Raw genomic sequence first — 27,779 nt, forward strand, 5'->3', positions numbered from 1 at the left:
TATGTGGGGTGTTGGGAAGATTACAACGTCGCTTGCAAGTGCACTTGTTACCTGGCTCACAGCAGCTTGCCAACATCTGCACTGCCAAAACCTGGTTCAGCTGGTTGTGGCATTTTCTCTGTGTCAGTACATCAACACAGCGTTTAAGTGACTGACAGATATGGAATTTTGTGTCCCTCCCACAACACTGAACTACTTGCTGAAATGGGCCGGGACACTGTCTCGGCTCCTCACCACAAACTTGAATGAGTGGATGCATGCCATCTCTGACAAGCGGCATATGCAAATGTAAGTATCAGAAGTGTATGGGGCTCCCAAGTGTGACCCTAGTGTCAGTACATCGACACAACGTCTCATTCTCTCCATCAGGGAACAAAGGTTACAACAGTAACCAAGACATTACCTGTGCCACAGGTTACTGAGCAAGCAGATATAACAGTGGACCATCTGCCCTCAACAGCTCTCTCCACTGAAACAGCATCAAATGAGTAGTACTGGTATGATATGTTTGGACTGGTGAGGTCTCCATACTCTTGCCCGTATTTCCGAAACACCTAAAAAAGGCAAAATGATTGTTACAAACAACCAGAGGTGGAAAGTAACGAATTACATTTACTCGCGTTACTGTAATTGAGTAGTTTTTCTGTGTACTTCTATTTTTTTAAGTAGCTTTTAAAATCTGTAATTTTACTTTTACTTAAGTATGTTTTGTTTGAAGTATTGTACTTCGCTACATTTTAAACCACATCCGTTACTGAGTAAAAAGTAAATAATTCAAAGGGATGAAAATCGTGATCCGGAAACGACTGCATTGAATTGAAGGGCGGGAGAACAACATGCAAAAATCACAAAAAGATGGAGACGGACGGACAAGACAGACGTCAGACCCAGCTGAAAGCGAAACGTCGTCGTGAACCCCTGGATAGTATGGAAATACTTTGGATATAGACAAAAAATAGACGGGTATTGTCCTGGAGGATATCAAATTAGCAAAAAAAATGTTGATGCAAAGGAGGAAACACATAGAACATGTTCGGGAACACCCTCTGTGCGAATAAAGGTACGTTTATAACTTAAGGCCGAATGTTTCTGTGATGCAGAGGGAATCCAGACATGACAATTTAATTTACAGTATAACGCAGATGTCACGTAAAACACGCAAACGGATGGATGGATGAATACATCGAAAGTAGAGCTGTATGATAAATCAAATCGCGACATGGTCTGAAATTATTAAAACTCAAAACACTACTATTTAAATATATGATCTGCTTGTTCTGTCTCTGTGTGAATGAGCAGCGCCGCTTCGTCTAACGTTAGTCTACATACTCAAGCAGCCTACGAGTGATGCTCGTGGTGTTTTTAACGTCCCACAAACCATATTTGGACATGAACACATGGACATTTCCAGAGCTGATATGAGACCCCCTAATGAGCATTTTCATCATTTTTTTAAATTAAAAACCATTGTCAAATACACTCTGAAACAGGTCAAAATAAACCTGTTAAGATAAACGTTTGGTTTAACTAGATGAAATTGCGACAGAAATATATTAGGCTACTATTGTAGGGCTACAATAGAATACTTGTCAAAATAATAATAATAACACATAATTTAAACATTATTTAAGAATATTTTTTTAAATCCATGGTTTAATTTAGTAAAACTGTTTTGCAGCGCTTTGCCAAAAAAAATGTAAGAATAAAAGTTTGTGACATTACCACCGTTTTGGTAATGTATTTGTATTAAATCATAAATTCATAGGACTCTATAATTCTTAAAGTTGTTAATCTAATTCATAATAATTTATTTAATTTAGTTCATTAGACATGTTTTACAAACAAATGGTTTCAAGTTTGTTATAATAAAGTTTATAACAAAAATTTGTTCAACCCAAAAAAAAAAATCAGTTTTCATTAATTTAACGCCATTTTAACTGGTGATAATAATAACCATTATTTAATAATACAGTTTATTTATTAAATAATTAATACCGTGATGCTGTGAAACTGATGTTTTCATATCGTGAAAATCTCATTCTATTAGAACCCTACACGGGAGAGTCCCCCACCCCGCTGTTAAAAAAAGTAACTCAGTAACTTTTATTCAGAGTACATTTTAAATAAACTACTTTTTACTTTTACTTAAGTAAATATTTAGACCGGTACTTTTACTTGTACTTAAGTAAAATTGTATTGAACTAATAGTACTTTTACTTTAGTAGAACATTTTGTTACTCTTTCCACCTCTGCAAACAACAATGATTACTGAAAATTGACAATTCATAAAGCAATAAACGAAGAAGGTTCAGAAACAAAGAACAATTATAATTCAGATGCTGCACACCTGTATGTGGATCTTGTCTGTGACTGGTCCAGAAATAGTGAGCTCTTCAGTTTGAGGTTGGTGGTCAGGTGTGAGGTAGAGGTTATAGATCATGGGGCTCTTCTCCAGAGGTGAGGGGTATGTGATGCTTAGCCCTGGGCTTCCATCTCCAGACACCACATATTTATCATTTAACAACACCGCTGCGGGAAAGAGGAAAAATGTATTTCATATAGTCTTTGAACTGTATTTATTATTTGGTTGGACATTATTCAGCAAAGACATTCAATTTAACAAAAAGTGACAGTAAATGACATAATAGAAATATAACTTTTGAACTTTCTTATTCATAAAAGAATCCTGAACACGGTTTCAGCTAATATATTAAGCAGAACAACTGTTTAAACATTGATAAGATTAGAATGATTTCTGAAGGATCATGTGACACTAAAGTCACATAACTTTCTTCAGTTAAACAAAGACAAAACTGAAATCACTACATTTGGAAACAAAGATGAAATTCTCAAGGTGAATGCATATCTTGAGGCTAAAGGTCTAAAATCAAAAAATCAAGTCAGGAATCTTGGTGTGATTTTGGAGTCAGACCTGAGTTTCAGTAGTCATGTCAAAGCAATAACTAAATCAGCTTACTATCATCTGAAAAATATTGCAAGAATTAGATGCTTTGTTTCCAGGCAAGACTTAGAGAAACTCGTTCATGCTTTTATCACCAGCAGGTTGGACTATTGTAATGGTCTTCTCACTGGCCTTCCCAAAAAGACCTTTAGACAGCTGCAGCTCATACAGAACATTGCTGCCAGGATACTGAGCAGAACCAGAAAATATGACCATATCACACCAGTCCTCAGGTCTTTACACTGGCTTCCAGTTACATTTAGGATCGATTTTAAAGTACTATTACTTGTATATAAATCACTCAATGACCTGGGACCAAAATACATTGCAGATATGCTGATAAAGTACAAACCCAACAGATCACTCAGATCATCAGGATCAAGTCAATTAGAAATACCAAGGGTTCACTCAAAGCAAGGAGAGTCTGCTTTTAGCTACTATGCCATCCATAGCTGGAACCAGCTTCCTGAACAGATCAGATGTGCTCCAACAGTAGCCATTTTCAAATCCAGACTAAACACATCTGTTTAGCTGTGCATTTACTGAATGAGCACTGTGCCACTGTACGTCCGACTGATTGCACCTTATCTTATGCATTTACTGAATGAGCTCTGTGCTTTGTCCGAACTGCTTGCACTTTAATTATGTGTTTCAATTTAACCCGGTTTTTATTTTTAGTTTTAATAATACTTTTTATTTATATATTTTTTATTTTCTTTTAATTCCTATTATGACTGTTATACTATATATATATTTATTTTTATTTTATTCACTTATGAATATTTTAACTTAATTTGTGTGTAAAGCACTTTGAGTTGCCACTATGTATGAAATGTGCTATACAAATAAACTTGCCTTGCCTTGCCTTGCCTAAAGTCTGGAGTAATGGCTGCTGAAAACTCAGCTTTGTCTTCACAGGAATAAATAACATTATTTCTCAGGACTCACAAATGTATTTTGCTGTTGTATGAATGTAGCTTTACTCACCAAGATGTGTAAAAACCGGCTTTGTATTAATCACATGAACCTGGGAGGCGTTCAGAGGAAGGGTGAGGAAAGTGACATACTCTTGAAACAGCAACAGACAAAAATAGGTTATTATGCATATTGGAAAGCAAATAACTGGACAAATGATGGATATGTCTGAGTATGACCCCTACCTACCTCCAGCCTCTCCACCTGAATAGGTCTTTGAGAAGAACTGGCAGGTGGAGCCATTGCCCCCACACACCCCACACACATCCTCCAACTTCCCAGAATGCATTACTCCATCACAGCCAAACAGCTATTAAAAATAACCGTTATAATACTTGTTAAATATTTAGTGTCCAATTTTAAAGTCAAAGCGGACAGAAACATACTTCAGTTAAATAAAAAGTAAACTTTGTTTACTTTACATTATGTGTGTGACATTACCTGGCACTTTCCACCCAGACAGGCAGAAATGGAACCACGTGGTACAGTATTACCAGCTTCACACCGTGTCCCATCAATGAACTGAGACCCACGACTCACCATGAAGTCCTGCTCACGTGAGCGACACATCAGTTTACACTGAGCGTCACCTGGAAGGGAGAGAAAGACTTGAGAACACAAAAAACAACGAGAGACAAATCCAACTGGAAGACCTTTATTAGGTTGACCTGAGGTGTAGCTGACGGCAGGGATCCAAGTGTAGACTGAGCTGGAGTCTGTAGACACTGAAAGAGGCTGCTGGTCTGTGGCTGAGCACTGCTGGGACATGAATTCCAGCTGAGTCGACTCACAGGGCTGTAACAAACAATGGGAAGCCAGGTATGTCATTGCAATAAATTGGAGTAGTTATATCAGTGTTCGGACATCACATTTGTTTTTTTTTTTGCTTTAGTTATTTTTTTTGTCCTACACCTGAGCCCTGTTTGGGTTTGAGGATTGTGCACACCTTTTTTGTATTTTTGACTTTAAGCCAGGTATGTCACCATGAATTTACTTAGTTTAGTAACATCAATTAAAGTTATGTCTTCAAGCTTTCTTGCACTAAAACAGTATTAACTTTTATTGTTACAGTTTTACATTGAAACTTTTCACCCTCTGTCAGACCATAAAACAAGCTGTTTTTGCCACTGTACCTTTAACACTTATATATGCAAATATCCTCTGTTATTAAGGTGCAGTCACACTACACTTTGTTCCATTGACTTCCACTAATTTAGTCAGGGTTTCCCAAACTGGGGTTTGTTAACCCTGGGAGTTCCCGAGAGAACCGCAGGAATGAGTTGATGAAAAACTAGTAATTAATAAAATTATAAAAATGTAACATTAAAACAAACAAACATACAAATAAATAAATTATTTTAAAATAAAGACGATCAAAATAAATTATACAAAAAAAATGAAATACTTTATTGTTTACCTGCATGTCATGTGACCATTTACCAACAGTAGAGAACCATAAACATGTGAATGTACTTTTAAATTATTCAAAGATATACTTGAAATCTCAGAGGGCTCTTATTTTGTGTAAATATTATGCTGACAAAAAAACAAAAACGATTGGGAATCCATGAACTAAATGTTAATTTATAAATTGTTACATATCCCCGGTGTCGTGTCTGGACTTTTATGCTGAAGTTGTTCCTGTTTCTGTGCCATTTTTGTAGTCCTTTGCAGTTTTTTATGTTGATTAGTTCCCTGATTGTTCCCACTTGTGTCTTGTTTGCCATTCACCCCTTGAGTAGGGCCTATATATAGCACTTGTGTTTCCCTTGTTCTCTGTCGGTTATTGTGAATGTAATGGTTGCTGTTGGTTCCCTTATACGCGGTTTTCTTTGTTGTTTTTCCTGTTTCTTTCATTGAAATCCTGCAAATAAATCCATGTCTTTTGTCCCACACGTTACAAATATACCATTGTTCAGTGTTAATTAATGTTATCTTATTCATTTTCTAATATTAATTTATATAAAAGTTTAAAATGTTTTAGTGTATGGAGAAATTAACATAATTCTAAATTAATAAATGTCACCTATAGACGCTTACAATTCCATCATGTTGAAGTAAACATTTTTGTTGTTGTTGTTTTAAATGCCTGAAATAAAGTCTGTGGTTAACACAAGCTGAAGATATTTTCATGCTTTATTCTAAGGCATAAAATACAGTACATCAGTAATACCCCACTCGTGCTTTTATGTAACAAATGACTTAATGAGACTACAGATTTTTTGGGGGAAATCAAGGCAAGCAGGAGGAAATCAAGGCAAGCAAGAAAACTTACTCATTAGTCCCCTTTTACACCCTAATTGTGTTTATAATCACACTCTTGCAAGACTGAAAGAGTTGTTGGAAGATAAGTGATGTGACATTGAATTCATGCGACAGTGGAATAGTTTGTTTATAACCTAGTTTTTTGGGGGGGTTTGTACATCTGCCGATTGTATTCTGGCTTCAAAATAATCTACATATTAATCAAATAATCATAAAAGTTGTGTTAATTTGTGAAGATTATCTTGAACAAAATGTACAAGAATCAAAAACTTTTCTTGGTCACAGCTCATTTTCTACAACAATCCAAAAGTCAATGGAAAAATCCTATTTGTTTTTTTGTTGTTGAGGGAACCAGGGTGATGCTAACTTCCAGGTTGGCATACAAAATTATGTTATCCTTGCAGCACTCTATTGCATTAAGTCGTTAACGTTAGTTAAACATTAATGTAAAGTGCTACAAAATCACTGAAAAATTAAGTCAAATAATAGAGGATACCTGTTGCTCACACATACACAGAAAGAATAAATGCTATTTAGCAATGAATAAAACTAAAAGAAAGACAAAAAGGCAGGCCAGCATACAGATATCACTGCAGCCTCGTGGCAATGTATAGTTGCAACCCTTAATTTCACTAACATGACCTACGGAGGCCCAAAGTAAACATGCTCGGTAGCCATTACCTGCCGATTACAAAGTTCAGCTTCTATGTCCTGTCCTTTACAGACGGAACCACCAAAGGCTGCCCTGAAACCCAAATGTCATTCTGAATACATATATACATATATTCAACAATATTATTGCTCTGACTGTACTGCCGCTGTTGTATGAGAACTGAACTGAGCTGGATGATGACATAATTTTTTGCAGAACTGCTTTATAGATAAAATGAACTAATTTAATAATTGATGATCTTTACAATGAAACTGAATCAACACTGAACTGATATCAGCTGAGCAACAGCCGAAATGCATAATTTTCCTGCTATCACTGTAAAGCTGCCTTGAAACAATCTGTATTATATAAGGCACACTATTTAAATAAAGACTAGGCTTGACTATATCAGTGTGGGATCTAATAAATAACCACTAGTTTCTCAGTAAAAACTCATGCATATACAGTATGTATGCATATACACAATACTGTAGTGCTGGACATCGCATACTACATAAAATGTATAGTTGGTGTTTGTATTGGTATGGTAGTCTGTGTGGTACCGGTAGTTGTTATCATATGCTCCTATTTCTAACAGCAGCTGTCCCTGTCATATTCTCACTCTCACACCTGGGATTGTTGCACTGCCTCCTGCGGTAAGTGATTCCTCCTCCGCATGTTCGCGAGCAGGGAGAGAATTCAGACCATGATGACCATGCGCCATGAACCATCATGGAGGAACCCAAAGTAGGAGTCACACACCGACCTTTAAAACACCACTACAGCAACACAGAAAGAGAACAGTAATGCAAATCTGTATTTGTCATGTACTTTGTTGTATAAAATGTTTTAAAAAAAAGTAAAGATAGGAGTTATAAGAATTTTATCAAACTCTTAAAAAATCTAATACATTTAATACAGTATAGACACAATGGTCCAAATTTTTTTTTAGTAATCTCAAACATATTCCATAAAATATAAAAAAAATGCAAGGATATATGAAGATGTATTCGCATATCCATTCAATGTAAATAAGTGTTGGTCATAGTAGTGTCACCTGACTGGGCCCACACTCCGTCCCGTCCAGGAGCGGAACAAGGAGACGAGTACATGAGCTACGGTCACGAGGATTGATATGGCAGGACAGAACACGGCAGCTTGCCTTGATGACACCAGAGACAAAACATCACCACAATTAACCTCAGTGGAATTTCTGACTGAGATTACTTATAAGTAAAAATTGCAATCAAAATTAAAAATATTTTTCTTTTCATGTAAAGCCTCTTATGCATATCAAATCTACATTTATTTTATCAAAAATTCAGTAATATATTGTGAAATATTATTTCAATTTAAAATAACTGTTTTCTATTTTGTTTTATTTTAAAATGCAATGTATTCCTGTAATGACAAAGCTGAATTTTCAGCATCATTACTCCAGTATTCAGTGATCCTTCAGAAATCATTCTAACATGCTGATTGGGTGCTCAAGAAACATTTCTTATTATTATTAATGTTGAAAACAGTTGCGCTGCTTAATATTTTCATTTATTATTTTTCTCTCTTTCACGATTCTTCGGTTAAATGCAAGCATGGTTAATGCAATCCATTTTTATTTTCAATTACAATTCAACAAGCTTTTTTGTTTCAAAAACATTTGGCATTTATTTTCTTCCATACATTTATTTCCATCAAAAAAAATCTTACTGACCTAAAATTTTTGAAAAGTGTACATGCATTTAAAATGTGCAATGCTCTGTGAAAATAGACTAGAAATACTGATGAATCATGGTGCATTATACAGATTTTTGTCCAGTCAAAAATGATAATACCCTAATAACATCTGCCTGTTAGCAAGTGGGAAATTATGTTCATGGGTGTGATCTAACCAAAGCCTACTGGGTATTTAAAAAAATAGCTGAGCTCATATATTACACCCAAACTTCCTGTATCAATAGGAAACACGTCAACACAAAACAGAGAACTGCATTGGTCAAGCAATTTCAGGTTATTAAAGTGCTAAGCATGGCCAAAATTTCAAAAAATGAGTTGGACGTATGATGGAGTATTTCTGTTCCAAATACACAAGTTTCGGAAAGTTTTTTTTCTGAGTATGGCCCTGTATGACGTCATAAAGGGCGGAATTGCTTATATGGTCACTTCTCCCGGATGAGCGCATGCGCACATCAACCAGAGCAGGAGCAAGAGCACGCCCATCAACGAGTTTCATTTGGGTTACAAAAGCCGTTGACAGCGCTGTCATTTTGTTTTTAGACCACAAAATCAACAATGTCACTAGAGACCAGGGGCCCGTTCTTCGTACGTCGCTAACTCAGTTAGCTGGATTTGATTGTTGACGATTTGGCATGATCTCGGATTGTTTGGTTTTTCGAAGCTCATCCTGGACTTGCTGTCATAGTAACAGGTCCGTAAGATTAAACCTACTCATGAGCAGGCTTATTTCATGTAAACAGGATTAGATTGCATCTTGAGGTGATACTTAAAATCTGTCCCAGCCACTGCTACTTTATTACAAGAGTTCATTACTGAACCAGGGGCAATAATAAAATTTTTAAATAATAATATAAAAATGTTATATTGTATATGTATATGAGAATGTATAATGTTGTGTATAATACTATAGACACAGCCACTTGATTCAGCGATTTATTTGTGATGGAATAATTACTTTATATAATTTTGTTTTTATTGGTTTACACGCATGTTGTACAGTTACTCGGAGCCGTGCATTCATTTAAGTGATCACAGATATTATGGGAGTGGCTTGATGCAGATCATTTGATCTTGACCCATAAGAAACTTAAATACTGTCAACTAACAAATCTGCTTCAAATTGAATTAAAAATTAAATTACAACATTGAAATAAAAATGTAAAGGGTGTACAAATACTGTATAAAATCGTGAATATAAATAATTGGTAATCATGTAAAAAACAAAAACAAAAAAAAAAACATTTATCATTTATCTTCTTATCACTATTATAACTTTTATGTTGGTTTGGCTGTTTCCTTATAAAGGTCCAGAAATTCGTGGGGTTTTTATTGTATAATTTGTAAGTTTTTTGCCAGGTGGCTTTTTTAATTATATGATGTCATTACGTTGCTGTCTTGACGCCAGCCTATCGCTGCATTGCTGATCGTGGTTTCGAGGATCGATGCATCTGCCCTCTTCAGGGAACACAAGAACGCGCTGTGATCTTAGATCATTTAATCCAGATATTTTAATCCAATCCGCAAATTCGTTTGAAGAACCAAATTAGCCAGAGATCAGTTATCACGATTAAAAGATCTGGGATCTGTCAAATCATCTTAGATGTATTAAGCGAGGTACGAAGAACGGGCCCCAGAGGATAACTGGCACCCCGACTGAGCCTGGTTTCTCCCAAGGTTTATTTTTCTCCATTAGGTCACCTGATGGGGTTTTGGTTTCCTTGCCACTGTTGCCCCTGGCTTGGCGTGCTCAGTTGGGGACACTAAATTTTTCTAAATTTTTCAACTAAATATCTAAATAAATCTAATTATTAAACTAAATTAACCATATAAACTAAATTACTGATCTAAAGCCCACACTGTCACTGTATGATAATTGAAATGAACTGATGACATCACCGTTTTCTCCAGAATGGCTATACGGCTGAATAAAATTATGTTGCATTATTTTCCTGTTTAACACTGTAAAGCTGCTTTGAAACAATCTGCATTGTTAAAAGCGCTATGTAAATAAGGTTGACTTGACTTGACTAAAGAAGTGTGTTTTTGGTTGCGAGGGAAAGATAACCTTTTTCAGCTTCCCAAATAACCCAGCGGTAAGGAAACAGTGGATGAAGTTTGTTTTTCCGGAGCAGCAACGGAGTTCTGCAAGTGTGTTTGTTTGTTCCCGGTCACGAGTCTAAACCTCAGGCGGTGAGTGAAACTGCATCAAATGTCTGTTTTGTTGGCAATCGGCACATAAGTGCATATAATGTAAAAAACATGAACGTAAAGTGAATCGAAAGTTTGTGACTCTTTAGCTCTGCCCAGTGCCCACTGCACTCCTCCATGAGTTTGGCTGTTTTCAGAAAAAAAAAACCTGATACAGCGTATCTGTCTTTTATAAATATAATACAACTATTGACTCTTTGGGGATATAAAGGATGCAATACTACTCTCAAGATTAACATGAGACTGGCAGAAACTGTGTGTGTTATGTACCCTTTGATGATTTACACTGATAAATGTCTTATGATGGTCTTTCTTACTCACCATATCATCCTTAGTGAAAGAACAAGCAGTAGCTGAGCTGCCAAATGCTATACGGCACTGATCGTCCACTCCATAGTACAGACCAGGCCTCCAGTCCTGCACTGAACCCCCCAGTACCGGAACATCCTTAACACACTCCGCCTTGCCAGCACTACACAGCAGACAATGAACACACAATCATGTTATAAAGAGCATCCTCATGATGGGGACATTGGGGACACTACATTGTTCAACTAAATATCCAAATAAATCTAGTAAACTAAATTAACCATATAAACTAAATTACTGATCTAATTACTAATCTACTGCCCAAATTGTTACTGTATGATAAATGAAATGAGCTAGATGACATCACCGCTGTACAGCCGAATAAAGTTCTGTTGCATTATTTTCCTGTTTAACACTGTGAAGCTGCTTTGAAACAATCTGCATTGTAAAAGCGCTATATAAATAAAGTTGACTTGACTTGACATGACTTACACTACTGTTCAAATTTTATTGGTGGATGATTTTTTAATGGTTTTTGAAATAAATGTTTTATGCTCACCAAACACGCTTTTGTTTTATCAACAATACAGTAAAATATTGATATTTTAAAATGCTATTACAATGTGAAATAATTGGTCCCAAATGTTTTACTTTGCTAGCTATATATTATAGCTATATACTCTCAGTAAACTACTAGTTTATTAGTTTATACTGCAAGTATACTTGTAAGTTTTCTTGAGTAAACATAAAATGTTTGCACTTTCAGTATACTACTGTTACACAGGAGTTTCCTGCGTCACCTCCGCATTCACAGAGGGATCCATCTACAGAGTATTGACCGTGGCCAGGCAAACTACATTTCCGATAATGCAGCTCTCCTGGACTGATCACACACCTGCTCTTCATTGATTACACTCACACCTGCACGTCATTTCCATATGTATAAGAATCACTCTCTCACACCCATTCAGTGCGAAGTCTTGTTTTGACCTGGCATACATACTGAGCAATTGTCTACTCATTCTGGTTTAGATCTTGGACTGTTTTTGGAAACCTTCGACCACTCTCTGGCTACCTCGACCTTGGACTGTTACCTGGCTATCTGAACATACTCTGGCTCCCACGACCCTGAACTGTTACCTGTGTTTGAAACCTCGCTGCCTGCCCCGATCATCAGCGCTAGCTTACCTGAGTATTCTTTGCCTTGCCCATACCATACCTGTCTACCGATCTATACCCTGTCTGTCTGACTTTGTCACTAATAAAGCTGCAAATGGATCTCTATGACTCTGAGGATTCATTACAACTACAATGTTCAAATATAGATTTAATTTTTTTTTTAATACTTGAAATATCTTTAACTGTACTTTAACTCATTTTAAAAACATTTTATTATAGTTTCACGCATCCTTTTTTATCAACACTTTCGTATCAACAAGTTTCGTAAATAAAGGCAACATTTTAAACAAAAAGTTGAGAAAATCGCATTTTTGTCAAAGACTACGCCTTAATCAGGGGAAAGAGTAGTAGATTGTATAAAAGTAAATTCCTATGTATGTACACTACCAGTGGACTAGCCTACACAACATATACACAGAATTAGGAACACATTTGTTTTATATCAATATTCAAATCCAATATTTTCAAACAATGTAAGTTTAATAAGACTGTATGAAAAACTATGAAAAAAGTATATTTAATTGGCTACTCAATCAAAAGTTTAAACACAATTACAAACCAAGTATACTTTAAATACTTAATTATACTTAAGTATATCTCGATCAAAAGATTTTAGAGTATATACTTAAGACTTTTCTGTCAGTATAAGTCAAGTATACTTAAGTGCAATTTTAAGAATATTTCTGAGATATACATAAAGTATATTTCTGAGAAGTATATAAAATTATACAAAGTATGCTTTCTTAATTCTCGTTTAAAAGAAGCATACGAATAGAACACTTAAACTTCTTTTACGTAAGGGAAGTGAGTGACACCTGAAGAAGTTGTGGAGCTGATCCCTGCTGCACTGGGACCAGGTCAGATCGACACTGTTATAACCTCCGTCAGATGCCATCATAAAGCCACTAGAGCTGCATGTGTTGTCTATTCCATCATGATTTATGCCAAAACTGAAAAGACAATAAGCAAGACTTGGTTTACAATAATTCAGACTGTTTCAACTTACATTTCAGCATAGCAGTTTGACTCGTCTGAGTTTTTTAGGAAATAAACTTTCTCAAGGTTACCTGTGGCCAATCTCATGAGCGATGGTGATGCCAAGATCAAAGCCTGTATCCTCTGTAATCACACAGTTCCACTGAGTAGAACAAACTCCACCCAGCTGAGTTACACCTCTCACAAGCTTATTCCCATTGGGTAACACCAGATCAAACCTTAATGATGTCAAAGAGAGTTGTAAAATGCAACTATATGCAAGTATGCAGAAACACATGATATTCTTGAGATCGGTACTTTTGCAAGATATCTAACATCTTGCTCCAAAAATGAATTGAATTTAAGAGTTTTAGGCATTATTTTATAACATACACAAGGAACGTTCCATAAATTTGCAAATAGTTTACTGTCTGCACAACACTGGACAAAATTGCACAGTAAAGAGGGATGATGGTCCGTCCTCTCTATGGGTTTTGACCACACCTTGTAATGTATAACAGCAGATCTGCATGTAAAGGGTCAGTGTCCGCATCAGGGTTGACCTTCTGACCCCACTCGCACACACTTTTTAGAGAAGAAGTGATATTTTCAGAGATCTGGATGTCTGGCTGTGGAATAAAACAAACTGTATTGTCCTTGTGGATTCATATAATGGTTGTTGTGTACAGCATTAGGTAAAACAGACATTGTTACCTTTGGCTCAGTGAGAATGACCATACGGACAAGGTGAACTCTTATATTGGCACCGAGACTAACATCTCTTAGAAGCTCAGAGGCCTGTAAGTGTAGAAAACATTTAAACAACAGAAAGTATATTTAATATGCACTAATCCTATTCCATACCTTGTATACACTATATTACCAAAAGTATTGGGACACCTCTCCAAATTATTTAATTCAGGTGTTCCAATCACATCCATGGCCACAGGTGTATAAAATCAAATACCTGGGCATGCAGACGCTTCTACAAACTTTTGTGAAAGAATGGGTCGCTCTCAGGAGCTCAGTGAATTCAAGAGTGGTACCGTGATAGGTTGGCACCTGTGCAATAAGTCCATTCATGAAATTCCCTCACTACTAAATATTCCACAGTCAACTGTTAGTGGTATTATAACAAAGTGGAAGCAATTTCGAACAACAGCAACTTAGCCACAAAGTGGTAGACCATGTAAAATCACAGAGCGGGGTCAGCACATGCTGAGGCGCACAGTGTGCAGAAGTCAGCAACTTTCTGCAGAGTCAATTGATCGTTCGCAAGGACCCGCCCCCTTTTGTTACTGTTGCTATGTCCGACAAGCCATGGCGCTCTCACACCACACACGTTCTCACGTAGAGAAAATACATCACAGAGCAAAGAGGACACTGACAACACGCCGACAGACAGGACAGAGCAAGTTACTTTTGATATGAAACAAAGTCTCAACTTTGAAATTGTTGTTTTTTTTAAAGAAATTTAAACAATAAATACCGTTTTGTGGCTCTTTAATGTGTCGTGATCGCTGTAGTGCATCAGTTAGAGCTGCTCGTGAACCGATTATCTCTAGTTCATTGATAAGCACAAAATAAACATGAATGAACACTAAAAGAAATGTTGTTTCAACCGCAGAAAGACGTCAGTACACACAGTTTTTCCAAGTTCAAGTCCACCAATGTTAATCTACTAACTCTCCTGACTGCTTTGTCAGACAAAACGACAGATTCGGCGATGTGATTGGTCAGATCGCCTGTCAATCAAACTTGCGGCGAAGGGTGAATTGCTACAGACCTCCAAACTTCGTGTGGCCTTCAGATTAGCTCAAGAACAGTGCGTAGAGAGCTTCATGGAATGGGTTTCCATGCCCAAGCAGCTGCATCCAAGCCTTCCATCACCAAGTGCAATGCAATGCGTGTGATGCCGTGATGTAAAGCACGCCGCCACTGGACTCTAGCAGTGGAGTCGTGTTCTCTGGAGAGACGAATCACCCTTCTCTGTCTGACAATCCGATGGACGAGTTGGGTTTGGCGGTTGCCTGGAGAACGATACTTACCTGACCTCATTTTGCCATGTGTAAAGTTTGGTGGAGGGGGATTATGGTGTGGGGTTGTTTTTCAGGGGTTGGACTTGGCCCCTTAGTTCCAGTGAAAGGAACTCTTAACGCTTCAATATACCAAGACATTTTAGACAATTTCATGCTCCCAACTTTGTGGGAACAGTTTGGGGATGGCTCCTTCCTGTTCCCACATGACTGCGTACCAGTGCACAAAGCAAGATTCATAAAGACATGGATGAGTTTGGTGTGGAGGAACTTGATTGGCCTGCACAGAGTCCTGACCTCAACCCGATAGAACACCTTTGGGATGAATTAGAGCGGAGACTGCAAGCCAGGCCTTCTCGTCTAACATCAGTGCCTGACCTCACAAATGCTCTTTTAGAAGAATGGTCAAACATTAAACCTTGTGGAAAGCCTTCCCAGAAGAGTTGAAGCTGTTATAGCAGCAAAGGGTGAGCCAACTCCATATTAAACCCTACGGATTAAGAATGGGATGTCATTAAAGTTCATGTGCATGTAAAGGCAGGCGTCCCAAAACTTTTGGTAATATAGTTTACTGTATATGGTAAATTTATTGTACATACAGTATATTCACATACAATATCTTGTAAATGTAGATTAAACAGGCACATACGATGTTGAGGTTGGTTAGGATGTATCTCTCAGTGTCTTGCCTATGGACATCATAAACATCTGGACCAACCACCACTGCTAGCTCCAGATGAGTGACTTCTGACCCCAGAGGTGTCCTCCGTAACCTGAACTGGCCTAAGAAAGATGTAGATCACACAACTGAATAAAAGCAGCAATAATATGGATAAGATGTTGTTTAATTCCTTCAAAATTGTGTTTTACATTTTAGAAGATTGTAGTTTGACCAAAGTAACAGTTTGTATAGTACTGCACATCTACTTCAGCATACTGAACTTGATTTGGCTGTAGAAACAACTGGCTGCCTTCCTGATGTTCAGCTGTAACAGCTTGATTGCAAGTGTGATATTTCTTTTATATAACAACTTACACTTGTCCAATAAAAACAGTAACTTTAGACACATTTTAGATTCATTATTGGCGGTTATGTTGTCCATGTGTTTCCATGTTGTTATGTTGTCCGTCTGTTGTTGTGTGTTTCTGAACAACAAACATTAGTGGTATTTCATTCCTCAAAGAATTCACCTTAAATGACAAAATGGGACACCCTATACGTTCTCGTGGACTTCACAATCACGCGTATGCAGTATAAGTCCACAAGACTGTAAGTACATATGAAGTGTGCCATTTGGGACAGGGCCAATGTTTCAAACAAATCGTTTGATTGAATGAATCAAATGATTCACTCATAAAGACAGTCACTTGTCACCACCTACTGGCATAATGATGCAACCTGCACTGTATGTTTAATAAATGCATTAATATGAATTAAAACTGTGAAAACTCAACAAAGAAAAGTGGTACACATGGTGTATATAACACTGAAAAAGATGAGAAGTAGTGGCCTACATGTGAATGACCCCTCGAACATATGGACAAACTCAGTTGCAAAATGTATTGTTGTGGACTTCAGGCCACTGACAGGCTTCTGTTCAGTTACATGCTACAGTACACTGTGCATATACAATCACTACATTGTTCACTCACTCTTGGGCTGTTTAAGACGTGTCCTCACTGGTAATGTGTGGGTTAATAGCAGGTGAGGTACACCAGAAGGTAAATCCAAAGTAAGGTCCTTCAGATGGTCTATGTGTTTTTGAAGCACTGGGCGAATATACAGCCTCCTCTCCCCGGACTGAATCAGACCTTGCTGAGGACAAATATAGACTGAAATTAGAAATTTGTCTCCTATCTATCCACAAATACTGTATATGGGACGAACATAAAGCGTAGTAAAAAACATCTTCTTACTAATTTGCCATGGCAGACGGGGAGAAGAGTTCTTGTATGTGCTGGTCTCAGTAACTTCAGCTGCTCGCAGCACATATCCTCCCTCTTCTTCACCACACTGACCGTTGAGTTGATCACCATCTCCAGACTTGTGGGACAGGACACTGGTTGTTCATCTCTGTGCTGTCCCAACTCAAATCTCTCTCCTTCGGTCTGAAACGAGCACCTCCACAGCCCTCTGAAAGACTCATTCCTCGAGCAATTCACCCACACCAGCTCAAAGTGAGGCACTGAAAAATCAGGGTTGTTTAGTTTAAATGTTAGATGTTAAACCTCTAATTTGTATGTATGAACCTAATGGCCTTTCTGTAAATCTTTTGACTCCTTATTCATGACTGTTATTTCTGAATATCTGAATCAGACTCACCTGATTTAGTGGAAATAGTCTCAAAATAATAAAATAAATCTTGAGGTTTCAGTGACTCTAAAAAGTCCTGGGAAGAAAAAAATAAAACACAATTTGATTTTGAACAAACAATACCATTTAAAAAAAGAAAGAAAAAGAAAAGCTAATTATATTACACAGAAATATATAGTATATTTAAAAAATATTTACATTACTGTTCAAAAGTTTAGGGTCAATTTAAGATATTAATTCAAAAAAATAAAAATTAATTAATTAATTAATTCAGCAAGGATGCCTTAAATTGATCAAAAGTGAGAGTAAAGACATTATTAATAATGTTACAAGGAATTCATAATGTTACAAAAAGTCAATTTTTAAATAAATGCAGTTCTTTTGTATTCACTGTTTCAACAAAAAATGTTAAGCAGCACATCTGTTTTCAACATTGATAAGACACGTTTCTTTAGCAGCAAATCAGCTATTAGAATAATTTCTGAAGAATCATGTGACACTGGCTGCTGAAACAGCCATTTTAAATTGTAATAATATTTCTTAATATTACTGTTTTAACTGTATGTTTGATCAAATAAATGCAGCCTTAGTGACCATAAAAGTATTACTAATCCCAAACTTTTGAATAGATGTACATGTCCTCTTCTTCATTGTATTTTATTACTTTATTTATATTTGTATTGTTTTATTATTACGTTGATGTCAACAGCAAGTGAAATTCCTTGTACATCTGGACTTTCTAAAATTTATAAACATTCTAAAATAGGTAATATTATAACTTTGCCTTTTTCCAAGCTTAAAAGCACTTACCTTCTGCAAAGTGCATTGTGAAATCAGTAGAGCTGTTGTTTTTAACAAGCTGGGAACTAGAAAGAGCCAGATCAGAGTTCCCATGTTTGACAACGTCTTAAAGCACTGGACTAACCAAATGTAGCTGAACCAGCCAGGACTAATAGTGATCAGCTTACCGTACCAACGCAAATCTTACTGACAAACGTTTGAAGTTGGTTGAAAGTGTCCTGTACATAGACCAATGTCTCACACTTTGCTTGTTTAGAAAGATCAAACAGAAAAGGTTATTGATCAGCAAGGAGAAGCCCCACTGAGTTGATGAATGACAGACAATATTTGTTGACACACCATGATCTGTGTAGAAGGTAACAAGCTGTGATGTGGTTGGCTCTCTCCGTTGATGCCTGTTTTATTGATTTGTGACATTGCTATAGAAAACTGGATGAGAATTCTCTATGAACAAATTCCAAATCACAGTAGAGAAACATGATGTTAACCCCCTTTATCAAGGAGGGGGACACTACATTAAATAAATACTTTAGGGGAAAAAACAATAGTCAAGCTTTGTTTAAACATTAACAAAAGCAACATTAAAGGATGTTGTCAAACATATAACTTTAATAATCAGAAATCTAGCCTTACTTTGAGGCATAATTAGCGGTCCAACAAGCCCTTAAAGGTCCCGTTTTTCGTGTTTTTTTGAAGCTTTGATTGTGTTTACAGTGTGCAATATAACATGTGTTCATGTTTCGCGTGTAAAAAAACACAGTATTTTTCACACAAATTACTTATCTGTATACTGCTGTTTTCACTGTCCTCAAAACGGCTTGAAAGGTTTCCCTGTTCTATGAAGTCCCTCCTTCAGAAACACGTAACGAGTTATGATTGTGCCAGCGGTTCCCGTGTTGTGATTCGACAGCAGCAGACCGCACGCAGAGCGCACGTTACCGGAAAGGTCACGCCTCTTACCATAACGGGGATGCATGCGCTCAATGATCTCTAAGGCAGCCTTTCTCAAACTTTTTTCAGTCAGGGCACCTTTCAAAAGTGCATAAAATTTCAAGGCACCCCAGTTTAAAATATAATTTAAAAACACTGCATAACCCAAATTTAAATGCAAATGTCCTGTTTATTTAGACAGGACAGTAATGAACAGAGCATAACACGAACTGTAAATAAATAACAATAATAATAACAACAACTTTATAGCAACTTTATAGCACCTTTAAAAACACAGGTTTGCAAAGTAATTCACAAAATAATTAATCAGAGACACAAATGCCATAAAACCGTAAGAGGTGGACCGCACAATACAGGAACCCAACAACAAATCCTGACCAGGAGAACTAAACTGAAGTGCAGGATGCAGTTAAAATAAAATAAAAAGAGGCAGACATAACAAAAATAAATAAAATTAGATACAATACGATAAGAAAAAGATCCATGTTCCATGCACCAGAGATAAGCAGGAATGTTTTTCCATATAGTGCTTGTTTTCATCCGTGCCATATGCGCATGCACACACACCCACATACACCCACACACACACACACAAAAATAATCCGCAACGAGAGATGGAGAAAGATCTACATGCGCGCATGCAGCGCACATACACGCTCACACAAGCCAGACTTTTATGTCAATTTTTCCTTTTTTATTCAAAATATTCACAAATTTGTTAGATATGGCCTGAAATATCGGATATTCCGATTGTCAAATATATACAAGTGGAAGTGTTTTGTCGTTTAAACACCTTTAAATCGATCGCGTTAGTTGAGCTGTATGCACGATGGGTGCCGCCATCGCCGCCGCAGGCGCAGTTCAGAAAATCGGATCTGTTGGATTTACAAGACGTGAATTCATCCACTTCTCCCAAAATACATAAAAGTAAGTGGCAGGTGAACTGGGAGAAGAATAGAGTAAACTTTAAAGTTACTTACACAATGTGTATCTGATATGAATAAAACTAATTATAATGGAAAGGATTACTATTGCCTCTTTATTTTTCATCATTGTGTATTTTACAAACTATAAATGTATTGTTTTTTTAGTACGTATATGTATGAAACCTAAAATAAACATTATGTGGCTGAAAACACTGAAAAGTTGTGATATATGACAAGTCTGAGCGCGCCTGTCTCTGGCTCAGTGCAAGCCAACGCGAAAGCACATTTGAATTTACATTTGAATGAACGTGATGCACTGACTGTTCTAATCACATGTGTGAATGTGTGATCGTACGTGCGAAAGGGTTAAAAAGAAGAAGAATGTATTTATGTAAATTCAAATATATTTTATATAAGAAATTTCATATTTTTTTTTTTTTAGCCTACGTAATTTTTTGGCGGCACCCCTGACAAAGTCAGGGGGCACCCCAGTGTGCCGTGGCACCCACTTTGAGAAAGGCTGCTCTAAGTACAGCGTCCCTGGGAAAGCCAAACAAAGGTGACTTGACTCCGGGATGAAAATAAAAGCGTCTCGCCGACATGGCGACAAACAAACTATACGAACGCAACCGAACGCAACACTTCCTATTCTCCACGCGGGAGCAACAAGACCACGCCCCCTTTTTCGCGTACTCTTGTGGGCGGAGGTTAGTCGACATACTGCTCTACTGACGTAATTAAAGCAGGAAATACCAGGATGTAGTCCTAACCAGCCGTTCGCTGTAGGCTTTGAAAGGGAACTTCTGTTAATTAAAATAGCTCGCTTGGCATTGAACTTTGAGCTTTATAATTTTACAGGTATTATATACACGGGTTTCCTGTTTACAAACATTACAGGGTGCGTGCGCATCCTGGGGCCCGTTTCAGAAAGGAGGTTAAGTGAAAACTCTGAGTAGGTTAACCCTGAAATAAGGGAAACTCTGGGTTTTCTGTTTCAGAATGGGAGGTATGTCAAACCCGAGAAAGCAGGGTAAGTCAAGCCCGTTTCTGAAAGAGAGGTAACTTATACTCAGAGTCAGTTACCATGGTAACTTACTCTGTGAACCTAACCTGGTCAGAAGCAGGTTTTCTTCGGTAAACCCAGAGTTTCTTTCGTTCTCCTCCCCCTTTTTAAAGCACCAGCAGTGTTTAAATACTTTATTCATTCATTCAAACGCCACAAATGCTTTTCTTACTGAGTATTTTGGTCATATTTCAAGTATAAATATAAAAAAAATTATAAATTTAATCTAAATCTAAAGTAAGCAAAGTTTACTTAAAAGAAATTAAATTTTCTGCCACTTGACAAAAATACAAAGTAAGAAAAGCACATGAGGACACTGTCAAAGTGACAAAAATGGCATGTTTTATACAGGATCCTGACGTTCACTTGATAATCCTCTAGAAGTAACCTAATAATTCGAATTTCCTTTAGGATTTCCAGTGGTGGGATGCATTTATGACACTCATATACCCATCATCACACTTTCTTAAAACGGATTATTGTATGGAATGGAAGGATGCTGCCAGATGGTAGTACGAGATATATGCCATAACCACCACCACAGCTGTTAAATACATTTATTTAAATTTTTTTATAGTCATCTTTATTTCCTACAAATACTTTATTCTTTTTCCTGTTGGGTGTTAATATTCTTCCTCCATCTCCTCTTCATCTGTCAGTGGTGCTGGAGTTTGGCTGGCCTGAATAGAAGTCAAATGTTAATGTCATTCCCCTGATTAATAAATGTAACAGGTGGGATCAGAGAACATTTCATTATGTGTAAAGAGCATAGACCCTTTTCACATTTCTGGGTTTCCGAAGCTGAAGTCGTCATAGTTGGGTTAACTCTTATAGCGGTGAATGAGAGAATACATTACATATATATTTTTGTGTCTCCATTTGCTCAGATAGCAAAAGAAAAACTCCACAATAGTGATTTCACAACTTTCAAAAAGATGGAAAAATTAAAGTAAGATTGATAACTGCAGTGAAAAGAGAGAAAGATGCTAATTTTAACTATCACTCCCATAGACGCTGTATTAGAAACACTCTCACAGCAGCGGTAACTTGATTTTTGTAATTTGATGCAAAAGTAATATAATACAAAGTATTAGTGTTATAAATGTACATACATCAAAAAAAAAATAATACACAAAACTTTGCAGGATTTACGATATTGATGACCATTAAAACACGTCATCACAGTCTGTGAAAAGGGTCTATGTGAGAAAAGCTGCTGCACATTGGACACTGAATGATATTTATTTAATATGTCAAATGTTTGTAATGTCATTAAACCTACACCCATGAACATTTTATGCTTAAAGCTTTTCCTGATTGAATTATGTTTTTTTTTTTTTTTTTTTTAGCTGCTGCCACATTCTTTGTTTGCCTTTTGTATACCATGAAAATTAAACTTAATTAAAATAATTAAGAATTAAACTTGTGTATTGACCCGGAAGTATGCAAACGTCTTTTTGTTGGGTGCTGTTGCCATGGTGAATCGTAATTTCGGAGCTCCATTGATCGTGACTTTTCATAGTTGGAGTGCATGAGCTTAACTCAGAGTCAGTCTACTCAGAGTTGATTGAACTACCTCAATTCAGCTGTTCTGAAACCCAAAACTCAGAGTTTCCCATCTCAGAGTAAGTCAACTCAGAGTTCAGGTTTAAACTCAGAGTTGGTTGAACCTCCTTTCTGAAACAGGCCCCTGGAGGCAGAAAGACAGATCGCTCAGCTGGTCCGCTACTGCAACAACCTTAAGTATTGAAGCTTTCCTTATTGTTTGTATATAACTGCTGACTCAATAAAACGTGTTTTTAGTTGGATCTGTTTGTCTGTCTTTAATTTTGCAGTGTTGCTGTGATACATGTATGAATGATCATGTTAGGCTAGTAATGTACTAGCCGCATACAGCGCAAATTTGTTTTTATTTACGTTAAGCTTGTTTACGTTACTTTACGACCTGCCACATTTCATGACTGCACATATATACACAAAATACTAAACTGTAAATAAAATATTTGACAATGGATTACGTGGGAAGCCTTAGTACCTCCGACCGTGCCGATTATATAAAAAAACTTACTCTCAGCAATGGTGAGATCTTGCCAGATCCTTACGCTATACATGACGATCTGTGGATTGTGGATGACAAAAAATGGCCAGCAATTGAATGGCCTGATATATACAATTATCTAATTCAGACACCAAGTGTGTATACTAGAGAAACAGAGCGTACAAATCCCTTGATGCATACAACTACGTGCGGTCATGTGCAGCTTGTTAAATACTTTGATGCTGCACCGGATTTTTGCGTGTTTAGGTCAGGTGTGCTCCCTAGTCAAAGGCAAGGGATTAAAGCCAAGCCTTATGATGCCTGGGTGTATGTCCACAAGGCCCTTGGGTACATCCTCACAGCTAACTGCAAATGCATGGCAGGGTACGTCTACCTATCAAAATGTACCTGCAATAACAAAAAAATTTTTTTGGCAAACGCATGCTTCCCCCTAGGTATGTTAAACATCAGGCACCCAGCACTGGCTCTGTTGGTACAATTAACCACCCAGCAACTCCTTGGCATTTTTACTTACAGACACGCCGCTACTAACCTACAACACGAGAGGTTTCTTCTTTCTGCCTCTCGGGTGCGTGCGCAAGCAGTGATGACGTCGCCGAGAAATCCATGTATATGCTCTAACAGCAACATTACACACTAACTAAAGTTTGAAAAATGGGATCACGAAGAACAGGACCTTTAAGGGCGAAGGCCCTTTGGTTTTCTTTAGGATTGTTCTTATTTTTTGTCAGGGTTTTTGGGGCTTTTGAGCAAGTCATAAGCTCCGCCCAACCAGAATTCGGCTATTTAGGGTTGTTTGATGGCTATATGCCCCTGGTAGGGTCTCCCAAGGCAAACAGGTCCTAGGTGACGGGTCAGACTAAGAGCAGTTCACAACCCCTTATGATGACCAAAAAAAAGAGGACCGTGACGTCGCCCGGTACGGCGCAGCCGGGGCCCCACCCTGGAGCCAGGCCTGGGGTTGGGGCTCGTATGCGAGCGCCTGGTGGCCGGGCCTTCCCCCACGGGGTCCGGCCGGGCTCAGCCCAAAGGAGCGACGTGGGGACACCTTCCCGTGGGCCCACCACCCACAGGAGGGACCGTAAGGGGCCGGTGCAGAGAAGATCGGGCAGCAGTCGAAGCAAGGAGCCTAGACAACCCGATCCCTGGACACGGAAACTGGCTCTTGGGACATGGAATGTCACCTCACTGGCGGGGAAGGAGCCTGAGATTGTGCGTGAGGTTGAGAGGTTCCGACTAGAGATAGTCGGAATCACCTCTACGCACGGCTTGGGCTCTGGAACCACACTCCTCGAGAGAGGATGGACTCTTCACCACTCCGGAGTTGCCCATGGTGAGAGGCGGCGGGCTGGTGTGGGCTTGCTTATAGCCCCCCAGCTCTGCCACCATGTGTTGGAGTTCACCCCGGTGAACGAGAGGGTCGTTTCCCTGCGGCTTCGGCTCAGGGATAGGTCTCTCACTGTTGTTTGTGCCTACGGGCCGAACGGCAGTGCAGAGTACCCGGCCTTCTTGGTGTCCCTGGGAGGGGTGCTGGAAAGTGCTCCGACTGGGGACTCCGTCGTTCTACTGGGGGACTTCAACGCCCACGTGGGCAATGACAGTGACACCTGGAGGGGCGTGATTGGGAGGAACGGCCCCCCTGATCTGAACCCGAGTGGTGTTCAGTTATTGGACTTCTGTGCTAGTTACGGTTTGTCCATAACGAACACCATGTTCAGGCATAAGAGTGTCCATCAGTGCAGATGGCACCAGGACACTCTAGGCCGTAGGTCAATGATCGACTTTGTGGTCGTTTCATCTGACCTGCGGCCGTATGTCTTTGACACTCGGGTGAAGAGAGGGGCGGAGCTGTCAACTGATCACCACCTGGTGGTGAGTTGGATCCGATGGCGGGGGAGGAAGCTGGACAGACCCGGCAGACCCAAACGTACTGTGAGGGTCTGCTGGGAACGTTTGGCCGAGTCTCCTGTCAGAGAGATCTTCAACTCCTACCTCCGGCAGAACTTCGACCGGATCCCGAGGGAGGCTGGAGATATTGAGTCCGAATGGACCATGTTCTCCACCTCCATTGTCGCTGCGGCCGCTCGGAGCTGTGGCCGTAAGGTCTCCGGTGCATGTCGAGGCGGCAATCCCCGAACCCGGTGGTGGACACCGGAAGTAAGGGATGCCGTCAAGCTGAAGAAGGAGTCCTATCGGGCCTGGTTGGCTTGTGGGACTCCTGAGGCAGCTGACATGTACCGGCAGGCTAAGCGGACTGCAGCCCGGGTGGTTGTGGAGGCAAAAACTCGGCCCTGGGAGGAGTTCGGTGAGGCCAAGGAAAAGGACTATCGGCTGGCCTCGAAGAGATTCTGGCAAACCGTCCGGCGTCTCAGGAGGGGGAAGCAGTGCCCTACCAACGCTGTTTACAGTGGCGATGGGCGGCTGTTGACCTCAACTGGGGATGTCGTCGGACGGTGGAAGGAATACTTTGAGAATCTCCTCAATCCCGCCATCACGCCTTCCATTGAGGAAGCAGAGGCTGGGGGCTCAGAGGAGGACTCGTCCATCACCCAAGCTGAAGTCACCGAGGTGGTCAAGAAACTCCTCGGTGGCAAGGCACCGGGGGTGGATGAGATCCGCCCTGAGTACCTCAAGTCTCTGGATGTTGTGGGGCTGTCTTGGCTGACACGCCTCTGCAGCATCGCGTGGCGGTCGGGGACAGTGCCTCTGGGATGGCAAACCGGGGTGGTGGTCCCTCTTTTTAAGAAGGGGGACCGGAGGGTGTGTTCCAACTACAGGGGGATCACACTTCTCAGCCTCCCCGGGAAAGTCTATGCCAGGGTACTGAAGAGGAGAATACGGCCGATATTAGAACCTCGGATTCAGGAGGAACAGTCTGGTTTTCGTCCCGGTCGTGGAACACTGGACCAGCTCTATACCCTCTACAGGGTGCTGGAGGGTTCATGGGAGTTTGCCCAACCAGTCCACATGTGTTTTGTGGATTTGGAGAAGGCATTCGACTGTGTCCCTCGCGGCATCCTGTGGAGGGTGCTCGGGGAGTATGGGGTCAGGGGTCCTTTGCCAAGGGCTGTCCGGTCCCTGTACGACCAAAGCAGGAGTTTGGTCCGCATTGCCGGCAGTAAGTCAGACTTGTTCCCGGTGCATGTTGGACTCCGGCAGGGCTGCCCTTTGTCGCCGGTTCTGTTCATAATTTTTATGGACAGAATTTCTAGGCGCAGCCAGGGGCCGGAGGGTGTCAGGTTTGGGGACCACGCGGTTTCGTCTCTGCTCTTTGCGGATGACGTTGTCGTGTTGGCCCCTTCTAACCAGGACCTTCAGCATGCACTGGGACGGTTTGCAGCCGAGTGTGAAGCGGCTGGGATGAGGATCAGCACCTCCAAATCCGAGGCCATGGTCCTCAGTCGGAAAAGGGTGGTTTGCCCTCTTCAGGTTGGTGGAGAGTTCCTGCTTCAAGTGGAGGAGTTCAAGTATCTAGGGGTCTTGTTCACGAGTGAGGGGAGGATGGAACGGGAGATTGACAGACGGATCGGTGCAGCTTCTGCAGTAATGCGGTCGATGTACCGGTCTGTTGTGGTGAAGAAAGAGCTAAGCCGTAAGGCGAAGCTCTCGATTTACCGGTCAATCTACGTTCCTACTCTCACCTATGGTCATGAGCTTTGGGTCATGACCGAAAGGATAAGATCCCGGATACAGGCGGCCGAAATGAGTTTTCTCCGCAGGGTGGCTGGGCGCTCCCTTAGAGATAGGGTGAGGAGCTCAGTCACTCGGGAGGAACTCGGAGTAGAGCCGGTGCTCCTCCACATCGAGAGGGGTCAGCTGAGGTGGCTCGGGCATCTGTTCCGGATGCCTCCTGATCGCCTTCCCGGGAAGGTGTTTCGGGCATGTCCAACCGGGAGGAGGCCCCGGGGAAGACCTAGGACACGCTGGAGGGACTATGTCTTCCGGCTGGCCTGGGAACGCCTCGGTGTACCCCCGGAAGAGCTAGAGGAAGTGTCTAGGGAGAGGGAAGTCTGGGCATCTCTTCTTAGACTGCTGCCCCCGCGACCCGGCCCTGGATAAAGCGGAAGAAGATGGATGGATGGAGGGTTGTTTGAAAAAAACTTGCTCTGGAATTTGATATACTTCTTAGATTCATCCAATCTCCATCAAACACAGGCAGCATGAAGCCAACACATTGAGAATGCTAAATTGCAAGCAGATTTTTGATATCTCGAACAGATTGGTTAAGTTAGCTATTTTGGTTTGAAAAATCAAGCTCTGAGTAATCTTTCTTGAGGATTCATGTGATTGCCACCAAACTCAGTCAATATGAAGCCAAGACAGGGGCATGCTAAAATGCAAAAGGATATATGATAACTCAAACAAAAAGT

The 27,779-nt window shown here is 39.7% G+C and overlaps 1 protein-coding gene across 3 annotated transcripts in view; it reads right to left on the reverse strand.

Annotated features, from left to right (window-relative positions):
• adamts13 (ADAM metallopeptidase with thrombospondin type 1 motif, 13) overlaps positions 1-18,673 on the reverse strand; it is a 33,709-nt gene extending 15,036 nt beyond the window's left edge. For 2 of the 3 annotated variants that reach the window (XR_013817366.1, XM_079827921.1), the window contains exons 1-19: positions 18,420-18,673; positions 17,619-17,685; positions 17,213-17,481; positions 16,949-17,111; positions 15,945-16,078; positions 13,974-14,057; positions 13,764-13,888; positions 13,352-13,498; positions 13,100-13,234; positions 11,118-11,268; positions 7,912-8,016; positions 7,485-7,633; positions 6,884-6,947; positions 4,606-4,732; positions 4,379-4,527; positions 4,127-4,247; positions 3,950-4,030; positions 2,348-2,529; positions 404-554 (exon numbers count right to left, since the gene is read on the reverse strand). Coding sequence is in view for 2 of the 3 variants with exons in the window: in XM_079827921.1 (XP_079684047.1) it covers positions 404-554; positions 2,348-2,529; positions 3,950-4,030; positions 4,127-4,247; positions 4,379-4,527; positions 4,606-4,732; positions 6,884-6,947; positions 7,485-7,633; positions 7,912-8,016; positions 11,118-11,268; positions 13,100-13,234; positions 13,352-13,498; positions 13,764-13,888; positions 13,974-14,057; positions 15,945-16,078; positions 16,949-17,111; positions 17,213-17,481; positions 17,619-17,685; positions 18,420-18,503 (2,488 nt within the window). In the remaining variant the exon portion in view is untranslated. Of the gene's footprint in view, positions 1-403; positions 555-2,347; positions 2,530-3,949; positions 4,031-4,126; positions 4,248-4,378; positions 4,733-6,883; positions 6,948-7,484; positions 7,634-7,911; positions 8,017-11,117; positions 11,269-13,099; positions 13,235-13,351; positions 13,499-13,763; positions 13,889-13,973; positions 14,058-15,944; positions 16,079-16,948; positions 17,112-17,212; positions 17,482-17,618; positions 17,686-18,419 lie in introns of all 3 variants that reach the window. The other variant, XM_079827920.1, reaches the window with a different exon arrangement.
• Between the last annotated feature and the right edge of the window lie 9,106 nt (positions 18,674-27,779).

This window comes from Gobio gobio (assembly GCF_949357685.1).
Source record: "Gobio gobio genome assembly, chromosome: 10".
Lineage (NCBI taxonomy): Eukaryota > Metazoa > Chordata > Actinopteri > Cypriniformes > Gobionidae > Gobio > Gobio gobio.